Source organism: Cryptomeria japonica, chromosome 4 (genome assembly GCF_030272615.1).
Source record: "Cryptomeria japonica chromosome 4, Sugi_1.0, whole genome shotgun sequence".
Taxonomy (NCBI): domain Eukaryota; kingdom Viridiplantae; phylum Streptophyta; class Pinopsida; order Cupressales; family Cupressaceae; genus Cryptomeria; species Cryptomeria japonica.
The window spans coordinates 427,544,450-427,555,430 of NC_081408.1; the positions used below are offsets into that span (position 1 = coordinate 427,544,450).

The 10,981-nt window shown below is 37.1% G+C and overlaps 1 protein-coding gene across 2 annotated transcripts in view; it reads right to left on the reverse strand.

Annotated features, from left to right (window-relative positions):
• Window positions 1–9,567, reverse strand: part of LOC131030603 (uncharacterized) — a 139,661-nt gene extending 130,094 nt beyond the window's left edge. The window contains exon 1 of one of the 2 annotated variants that reach the window (XR_009102925.1): window positions 9,130–9,567. Coding sequence is in view for 1 of the 2 variants with exons in the window: in XM_057961473.2 (XP_057817456.1) it covers window positions 9,130–9,429 (300 nt within the window). In the remaining variant the exon portion in view is untranslated. The remainder of the gene's footprint in view (window positions 1–9,129) is intronic. The other variant, XM_057961473.2, reaches the window with a different exon arrangement.
• Between the last annotated feature and the right edge of the window lie 1,414 nt (window positions 9,568–10,981).

Sequence of the window (10,981 nt, forward strand, 5' to 3'; positions counted from 1 at the left end):
CCAGTTTGGCATGTTAGTGTTGAAATTCAATTATTCTTTGCATTTGTTAATTGGTGTTAATAAATCAGACATTCTGAAATTTAGTTTCAGTAGTTGTCATTTGTCATTGCTTGCATTTCTACATTGCATCATACATTCTATCATCTAAAAACCCAAAAAAACGCATTACACTCAAACTTCCTCAAGAAAACTCCTAGCTTCAATTCGCTGGTCAAAGATTGATTTTGAAACAATACAAATCAGAATTGTGCCATTCCTAGTTGGTATCTTTCATTTGGGGACGAACACCCTAATCAGCAGCATTTCCCACGTTTGTGGAAGACCAAATCTGGGAAACCTTTCAATTAAAATTGCAGAGCTTGAAGGAATGGGAATGGATTTGGCGATTGCAGCATCAGACATGGAAGTATCACAGTAGTTGCAATTTGGTAAGGGATTATTTACAAGCAGTATTACTTGCATTTGCAGACGAATTTGTAGTTCCTTTCAGCAAGTAAGAAGTCGCAGGTTTCAGAGAATAAATACATGAAATTAAGGCGCAGTGATTTGGACTTGGCTGGGCATTGTATTTTCATTTGTCTAAGCGTAAGGAGTTTACTGTTGGGTGCGAACCTTCTTTTGGCTGGGTATCGAACTTATACATTGCTAGGCGTGGACTGTCTTTGGCTGGGCATGGAATGATTATTTGCTGGGCACGATATATTTCTTGGTTGGTGCGTGAAAGTTGAAACCATAACTCTTGCCAGATTGTGCATAGATTACCTCACAGCTAGGCGAAGCTTCTATCAGCTCTTCCAAACACAACGTAGGGACTGAAACTAAACCAGTGAGCGTAGCAGTAATATTCAGCAGTGATAAAAACATGAAAGCCTCCTCAATCTCGTTAGCCACAGGGTAACATTGTTGCGTGGGAAATCTGCACTCTGTCAACACTAAATCCAAGTTAAACGACAGTAAGTGCAGAGCTAGTAAGCAGCTGGAAGGATGATTTGCAGTACACCAGCAGTGAACGAACTTCAGTTGGACGTGTGGAGTATGGGATGGTGCATGAGCGCTTATCCAACGAGTTCTTAGCAGCAATCAACACTTGGTGATCAGGTTCCCTTTCAATTCATAATGAAAGTTGAGACTACATTTGTTATTTGATATTATTGGTGTAAACGATATTTGTGAATCATTATGCACTGTGTAAATCTGAAAGAAATTCTAGTTCAAAGCATTATTCAGTTTAGTGCGAATATAGAAGTATGTTCATGTATGATTGTGCATGGTGTATTAAATGTTGACCATTTTCTATGAATGAAAAAAATTCTCCTACAACAAACGCATCAGGACCAACTAAACCTCAGTTATACATATACTCAGAAAAAATCAGACATTCTTTCCTTAGACAGGGCGGCCTGTTACAGTTCATCATGGTGGATTGTCCCATGGTTGTTTATGTTGGAACATTTTGTCATTTATGTCATTGGTTTACTCTGAGCAATAGAGTTTTTGGTTGAGCTGCCCGGTTGTCTGCTTGATCTGCTTGAGCTGCTTGAGGTAGCTCCCTGTCTACTTCACCTAGCTGTGTGTATGCCTACTTCAGCTGGTTGAGTGCCTGATTACTTGTCATCATGTCAGCTGCCTACTTGTCGTTTCTCTACCAAATCACTTTATGTCCCATATTATCATTGTATCTTCAAAAGTGAGTGAATTTATTTAAGGCATCGAATCTCTAAGGTGGAGCAGTCATTAAACGTACTAGAAAAAAGTCGATCATATGAAAATGAATTGATGGTTTTATTCGAAACTAATTCGTATATTGTGTGTTGACTTTATTCCTTTGTAATGCCTTGATAAAAGGAGGAATCGCTTTTATTTATTGTGTGGAAGTTACTCCAAAAAAGTGGGGAACTGGATGGTAGAAAGCTTTACATCACAGAAACACATGGCTGAAGGAACACGACACCTTGCTTCAGGTTTACAATAACAGCATTGTCTGGTTGAGTCGTGGTTTGTTCTAGAAGTGCTACGTTAAGTTTTAAATGTCAAGTCGAGCATGTATTGAATGATGATGTGGCAGTTTACGGTAGTTATCGAGCTGTAGAAAAGAAAAAAACATGGAGATTATTTTGGTTTCTTTTGGAGTTTTCAAATCCTGCTCATAAATAGAATCATATTTTAAAAATAAAAAAAGCTTTGAATGGAGTTTAGTTTTTAAAAGAGAAAAGGTCGAGCTTTCAAGAAGGATATATGTGTCATAGCTGAGTAAATGAGTTGCATTTTCTTTATATGTGAAGTCTGGGCATACCATGCATTGATAACTGCTCGGTTTATTTTTGTGAAGATAGAGCATAGCAGATAGTAAAGTCTGAGTGCACCATATTGGTGGTATGGTGTTTATTTTTGAAGGAGGCTGTTCACACTTCACAGCATGTACTGGAAATGGTGCGTTTCTTTTAAGTTTTTTTGATGATTCAAGTCTGAAGAAACAGTGGCTGTGTGGTGGTGTGAATTCATGCAAATCTTTTACAGCAGTGAAGTGCAATACTGTTATGACATATTCTACAAAATGGAGTAAACATTGAACTGTTAAGTTAATCTTTTGTGTCTTCTGGAATTAAAGGTTAGTGCTTCAGCAGTAAGAGGTTGATGCCTCTTTCAGGTGAAGTGGGTGCTTCATCCTGCAGCTTGTGTTCTTTAGAGAGTTGGTGCTCTCAGTAAATTCGTTTTCTAATCTGAGTTGATGCTCACTGGGTTGGTGCCCATTAATGTTAATGAAAGCTATTTGATGCAGTGGTTTTTTTACCCGAAAGGGTTTTCCACGAGAAATGCTTGTGTCTATGTTTTGCTGGTTGTCCTCTTTATGTTTCACTTGGTTTATTTCTGCAATTTGTTTTTTAAAAGTTCTGAAATACTGATTCAACCCCCCCCCACCACTCTCAGTATTTCCTGTGTGCTTCTCAGTTTAGTATTCCGCTGGTCCTCCTTTCTTATGCAATAGCGAGGTCATTATTGTTGTTGTTGGGTTCGTGTCATTGTGTTCCACATGACACTTGAATGCAACTTGTGGTGCAAGTGAGACATGTTATGTTGTGTCTTGGGTGTTTTGGTTGTGTTTCAAAAAAAAAGTTATTTGATCAAGTTTTGCATTGGTCCTTATGACAGGGCATTACAAAGGCTTTGCTGGTTTCAGGAAATGTGATTATTGCAGGTTGAAGAAAAGCAGCCACTAAGGACAAGAAATTCAGTATTCTTTCCCAAGCTTGCCTTCTAAGTAAACATTTTGAGAAAGTCATCTTCATATAATGCTTTAGGGAGTGCAACAAATTAGAAGACCTAGTACCATCTACAAGCATTGATCGACTTCACTTTTTGGCCAGGATAAGTAAACCAGGAAAATTGTAAACCCTTCCTATTCATTGTGTGGATTTTCCCCCCATTTGAAAAAGTGTACCCCTAACTTTCATTCCCTTCCTAAGGTTGAAATTTTAGATTTCCGGCGTTGGGGACAGGGGGATGCGGGGACGGGTTCCCGAGACGGGGGGACCAAGGGCCTAAGTTTGGGGACGGCGGGGGCACGGCGGCGGGGGGGTGGCAGGGTGTTGGTACTGATATAGTTATACATATACATATAGTACTTGAAAAACTAGTTTTGAAAAGATGTATGACAGTATAATAGTATAAGAATTACATTTCAAATGAAACTATAGGAAATTTGAAATACTAAATCTAAATACCAAGATTTCTTCAATGCTAATTATGTTGTTATATGGAGCTTAATCAGACTCGGAGGTTAAATTTTCCCTACTTCCATCAATGCGGTTTCCCCCTATATTTTTCGACGTGGGTTTCGAGGTAGCGCCCCCAAGTTGGGGCCAAGGGGCATCACCCCTTGCAGGGTCAAGGGGCAGCGCCACGTCCAATTATGGTTACCCCTTAACCCCCAAAAATGTCATTTTTTAAAAAATTTAATTTTAAACATTGCATATACGTGGGGGCGACGGGAGACATCTGGGCATCTCCCCATCCCTCAAGAGACGTCTGCACGTCTCTCGAAGGACGGGGAGACACCCAGACGTCTCCGAAGGAGGTGTGGAGACGTCTCCTTGGGAGACACGAAGACGTCTCCCCGTCTTCGGCGACGCTTGGGTGGCGGTGGAGGGACGTCGCGTCCCCGTCCCCCCATCCGGCCAAAAAGGAGGGGGGGGGGGGGGACGCCTCCCCATGGAACACTGGATTTTAATGTGTTGGTAGAGAGGAATATTTGAGCCTGGGCTTGGGGTGTTTATCCCTTGCATGCAGATATTGCCACAATACTTTAAAGAGGGCATGTCTCAATTTATTCCGGTTGATGGCAGATTGCATTATAGGTGCCCTTTCTAAATTGACGCATATGAGACACGTATAGAGAGACAACGGAAAGCTTTTTCATTCATTTGTTTGCTTTGCAAATTTTGCATTGTACTAGAATTTGTGGTATTTGCCTAGGCTCTTTCTCTCTCAAAAGTGTCATGTGGTTTTTCCTCTTGTGATTCTCCCTACAAAGTTGTCATCTATAATCATGATTGTGCAATTCCGTCCTCATTCTAGACATAAACACCATAAAGTTTGTTACTATTAGAATATTGTAATGTTTCTTTAATAGTCATCTTAGTTGTCTTTAGTTTGTTTCTATTTTTCAGCTTTTGTTTACGATTGTTTCTTTTAGAAACATCGTCTCTTGTAAATTCTTTATATAGAGCTCTCACTCTATTGTTTAATAACCCAAAAAAATATTTTATCATGGTATCAAAGCAATTCAATGGGATTTCATAAAATTTGGCGAATTTTTTGAGAAAAAATTCAATTTTGTGGGCTCTTTTGGAGCTATAATTCGAAATTTTAGTGGGTTTGTGGACCTGTGTTCGTGGGCAGTTTGGGTGCTACGTTTGAAGATCATGGAGGTTTCTTCTGTTTTTTCATGCCCACGGATTTTTGGTTGTTGTTCGTGACTGTGGTATTTCAGATTTGCAACCCGCATTTGTATTTTGCATTCTGTGACCTAAGGTTTCAAACCCTCTGTACCTGCGGTCTAGGGCTTCGTGGAGTCGGGCCTTGTTCGATGTCTTCATCTCCTTGCAACAATGCTACTAGGGCACGCAATCTGCCTCTTTGTTTGGTCGCCTGGAAATGTTTTGATGGGTTTTATTAAAAAATTTCCCCTTTAAAAAATTTCTGATGGGTTTTAATAATTTTTTCCCTTAAAAAAATTTTGGAAGGGTTTTAATAATTTTTATCCTAAAAAAATTATTTAGTTTGGTTTATAATTTTTTACCTTAAAAATTATTCTGTAAGGTTTATAATTTTCTCCTCAAAAATTATTGTAAGGGTTTTTTCGATTTTTGCCTCAAAAATTGTGTCGGGTTTTACTTGATTTTATCCTCAAAAATCATGGGTACAGGCGTTGTCTTAGGGTTTTTACCCTTTTTTCCAAAAAAAAACAATGCTTTGTAAACTTCAATTTCTGGGTTTGGCGATTTTTTCCTCAAAAATTGTGGCTTCTTGCAATCTATTTTGGGGCATCATGCACATCCGCAAAAGTTTGTGGATGATTTGTGTTATCCTGAAGTTCTCCAGATTCTAGGAGGGTCAATGGCAAGCTCATCTCGATGACAGGGTTAGTGGCAGGCCCATGTCGCAGAACGTTCTGAAAAGAAGGGGGCAGCCTTCTTTGTTTTTCTCTGGGTAGTTAGAACAATGACCATTAAGGGAGGGTATTAGAATATTGTAATGTTTCTTTAATGGTCATCTTAGTCATCTTTAGTTAGTTTCTATTCTTCAGCTTCTGTTTACAATTGTTTCTTTTAGAATATCGTCTCTTATAAATTCTTTATATAGAGCTCTCACTCTATTGTTTAATAACATTATTGTTTAATAACATCGAATATTTTAACAGTTACTAGAACAAGATAGGTTGGGATCAAGGGATCTCTTAATGAAGACCTTCATTTTGGCTAATTTCAAGGGTAAAGTGGATGTCCATGCTCCTGATCCGGCACTCTAAGAGTAAATCTCAAAGAAGGATTCTAATTTTTTCTGAGAATGTGTTGCTGAGTGAAAACTCAGAAAATGGCTTCATGGGTCTGCTGAGGCCATCCAAGAGGATCAACTGAAGAAATTGTTGACCTGCAAGGAAATATAAATTGTTTATTCAAAAAAGAGGATTTTGGTTACTTATATTGTAATTTGGCAATATATGTAGATGGTGTTGGGAGACCACAGCAGCCCAAGTGCAGAAACATTGGAAGCTGGGCTAACAAATCCAGCACTCAAACAACCTCTGAAAAAGGCTGGTTCATATCTACTGTACTAATGCAAGAAAAAGGGATAGAAGGAAGAAAATCAACCTTCCATCTACTTTGAGTGCATTGTGAGACTAGGGCCATTTCAAACTACATCTACAACTCAACCAACAAACCAAAATGCACAAATAAACAATAAAACAAAAACGGCATTCCAGCATTCATTAACTGACACATTTCTGCCTTAAGGACCATAAGCAGGCACGACACACACAAAATTTCAAGTCCAAGAACTCTCTCTAAGGCAAGGTGTTCAAGCAACATAAAGTAGAGACCCATATACATCACTTAAAAAACCCAAAGATTTTTACAAGAGGAAACTCATATTCATAGATTGCCTTAAAAGGGAGGGCAATCCTAAATCATTGATCTAAAAGGGAATCCAATGAATGATACTCAAAGCATATGCTATTCAAAAAAAGGACTCTTATTAGATTACTTGCCCCACACTCTTCATATGAGGGAGAGGAAGTATTTAGGAGGCCACTACAAATTTTACATTGAACATGCTATATGCTCCCTACAATGCTAATGAACGGAGGACTTTATTAAAATCCAAGACTAGTGAAATATTCACTATAGATGGACTGTGTGTTATGCTTCACAATGTTTGTTTAAATGTTTCCACTATATTTACTCTTCCAACTGTCTGTAAAGGTGGTTTAATTCAAGCTGAAAAACATTTCTTCTTGGAGTTGGGGGTTTTTATTTTCTGGCACGTGTGGAGGTCAAAGGGAATGCTAAGAGGAAATTGGGCAGTATGCTAACCCTATGCCTAGTGGTGGTGTTTCTGGGCCATATACCCATTACAAATGAATGTTCTTTTGTTAACGTTGGTTTGATCATCTGCACAGCTATCCCAAGGTGGTACTTTGTGGGGAAAATGACTTGTTTTGTCGTTTATCAAGGTAGGTAATGGGCAGCTAAGCATTATTCTTATCAACGCTGGAGTTTTGTTTAGTCAATTGGTGGTTGTAATGAATTTTTTTGATGTCCAGATTTATTTGGCTATAGCTTTTATTAAAAAAAAATTCTTTAATGTGTGAGGAACCCCAGTAGAACCCCTAACTTACCAATCAAAAAGCACTGAACAACAAAGGAGAGTTTGTAACTAACAATTTGTTAAAAATCAATCGATCATATGTCTTTCACTTTACTGTATACTCCTGCACAGAGTGCTTCTTTTCTTTCTAACTGTTGGGTTTGAGTGTTTCTCTCTTATGTATGTTTAGTTTGCTCTTAGTCAATAGAAGACTTGTGAAATAGGACAAACCTTCACATGGTTGGAATAAGGTGAGGTCCAATGGGCATTCCAAGGAAAACCCTGGCAAAAACGTAGTAGTTGGCATGGCAAATAATGAGTACTAGATATTTTTGTTAGTGAATATAAGTGCAAGAACAAATAACAAAGCCCAAACTATTGGACATGTTGAAGGTCTTAGGTTGGTCTCAACCCTCACCATAAGAAAACCTTGCTAAAGAAAGGTACTCCAAACCATCAGTGAAGGCACAATTTTTATGAAAAAATTATCGTGAGCTAGTTTTCGCCTCAATCTGCGTCCAATTAATCTCTTTTGTGTGTGATATATTATCCAGCCATGTTGTAATCGTGTTTTTCTACAATTTTTCACAAAAAATCAGTTCAGTTTTTTTATTTAAAGTTATTCAAATTCCCAGTTCTTTTCAGTTATAAAAGTTTTCGTTAGAGAATTCCAGTTTGCAATAGTTTTCAGAAAACCCGTCTGATTACATTTAAGATTTCAAATCTAGGATCGGTACAGCTGTTCAGATCTCATCAATTTCCAGAAGTTTAGCTTTCAAAACCTTTCAACTGTTCCAGTTTCCAATAGCTGCAGTGCCAAATTTGCAGCAGCCTTTGTTTAATTTTGTTTGTGTCCAGTTTCTCAGTTCCGGGTCTCTCAAGATTACACAGTATCAGCAGTGACTGGTATAGGATAACAAGGAAGGGTTTGAAAAGCCCCTGGAGCTTACAAAAGACAGTGAATACATGGCTAGTGCATCTGTCATCTCTTTTCTCTTTCCCTTACATTGCTGGAGTCTGCATGTTAAAAGTAAATAGTGGGTACATTGTTTGGTATTTGGTATTTTCCTTTTCCTTTACATTGTTATGTTTACATGCTTAAAAGCAAGGTAGCAAAAAAATATTGGGTATATGGCCAGTGCATATGTCATCTCTTTTTTCTTTTCCTTAAATGCTAAAAGTATAAAGCTAATACATTGTTTGTTTGTTATTTTAACTTCTTTTTTCAAACTGCTATGTTTACATAGGTGGCATTTTCTATACAGAAAAAAGAAATAGAAAAAATAAATTATTGCATATTAAAAAACATATTAATATATGAAAACACTATAATCTGCCCCCAATGTAAATAGGAAAATAGTTGGATCAAATCTTATGAGTAAAAAATTATAATGCATATGTTTGTTTGTGTCCAGTAATTCTAAAGAGCATCAGCTCCTTTTAAATTTTTTTCTACATTAAATTCTATAACGATATTTGTTTTTTTCGTTTTTGTGGATCACGACATACTTTTCTACTTTTTTTCTAAATCAAAATCTTCTTTTATTTTTTTCTCCATACAAATCAAAAAAACAAAAGGGGGGGAAAAAGAATTTGCAGGATTGCCGTCTATAAAGCAATTCTTAGCAGCTGACAGAAAAAACAAAAGATACCAAAAAAAGATCTTTGGCTGTTGCCGAACCTAAAAGTAAACACACTGCAAGTTATTTTTTCTTCAGAATTTCGGAGAGAGTATGAAATGGAAGTAGCTGGTGTACTTACGAGTTGATAGCGATTTCCATCGAGATCAAATGCAGCGTAATGCTTCTTCTCGCTGCGACCTCTACCGCTCTTTTTAATGACTTCTCCGAGTGGCCTCAAGTCTGGGCCCTCATCCTCTTCCCCCTCCTCTTTCTGTTTCTCCTCTTCCCCTGGCTCTTCTCCCTTGTCCTTCTCCTTGGTGCTACTGACAGTGCCGGTGCCAGTGACAGTGGCGGGAGGAGCTGTGAGAGGAATTGGAGTGAGATGGTCTGGTTCATCGTCGCTGCTGGAAGCCACATGCGCTAACCGCCTCTTTCCCATTCTGCTGCTCGCTCCTCTCTCCCTCCTCCGGAATTAAATCAAGTTCGATACTCTTCCATATTTTTTTAAACAATGCAGCCCCCGAGCGGCTTTGGGGTTTCTTTGAGGGCTCACTCCTCCCCGTGTGATATTTCCACGCATTGCTAGGGAGATCATTACGGAGTGGTTCCATGTGGCTAATTTTGTTTAGGAGTTACCTGTGGTGTAAATTTTTTACGATTCTTTTTCCTATTTAAGGTTGGGGAGGAGGGTTTAATATTATATTAAGGATTGTTTTTAAAAAAGGTATAGTCTCATTGTTGTGGGATTTTAGGGATTGCAATTTTGGGGGATTTAGGGATTAAGGACTGTTATTATATTGAGTTATAATGTTTTAAATTTTTTAAGTTTTTTATTTTTAATTAATAGTTAAATTGTAAATATTTTGTAAATGTGTGCATCCATTTCAACTATTTGCTTTGAAAACTATTAGATCAATAAAATAACAAAAGTTACATTCTTTATAATTCTAGTATCATTTTTATTTCCATTTTAGACCATCTTTATATGTGGTTGTTTTCATGTTGTTTTTTCTCCTTGTCCCTAACTTAAACCTTGCTTAGTCATATATGTCTCATTTGTCTTCTTGTTCTTATGACTTTTTTTAATGCTTCTCTTTTGTTTATTTCATTTAATTATATCCCCTTTCATGTGTTTTCTTCAATTTTCCCTTTTTTCTTTGTTAAACCTTTAAATACTAGTATATCTATATTTAAAAAATATTTGTAAAATAAATGTTCTTCTAAAATACTAAACACCAAGAATACAAATCCATTAAAGTCCTACATGCAAAAATCTATGAATCTAGTTGGAGATAAGTGGTGAGGGTTCTATTTTATTTGGAGTAATAAAATAACACCTCCACAAAAGCTGAAACATGGCATATTTCTTACATTTACCTGTCATTTACATGTCAAATTGTTTCGAAAATGGATTTTTGTTTAAGGACATTTTGATGTCATTGTAGATGTCTCTCGGCATAATTAGTCATAGACCTAAATGATGTCTGAATCCCTCTTTATCCCTCCTAAAGCATGTTTCCTTTCACAGTTAATGTTATCAACAACCATAAAATGGACCGTACTTCAATCTTAAGATAGAATTAAAAAAATGAGTTTGATTGAGCTTAAGGTCATTTTCCGATATTTGACACATGGTGGGTTGACCTTGACCTTTTGTTTTTCTACGACCGAATCTAAAGTGAAAATATCATTAGTTACTATAGCTTCCAACCTACTACATTTTCATCCTCAAATTCACTTTTGAAATCATTTAAATTGAGTCTCGTTTACCTTATTTTAATATTAGAAAAGTGAAATTTTTAGTTGCTTTAAATGTTTAGGTTGTCTCTATTTATAAATGACACATTTAAATAGCTTCAAAATTTGCAAGAAAGATTTCACCTCAAATCCAATATTTGAGATAATTTTATAGGGCCCCTAAACATTGCTATAACCAAATGTTCATTACTAGGTGTTTATCTTCTAGGGCTTTCAATAGTTGAGCTAATTCC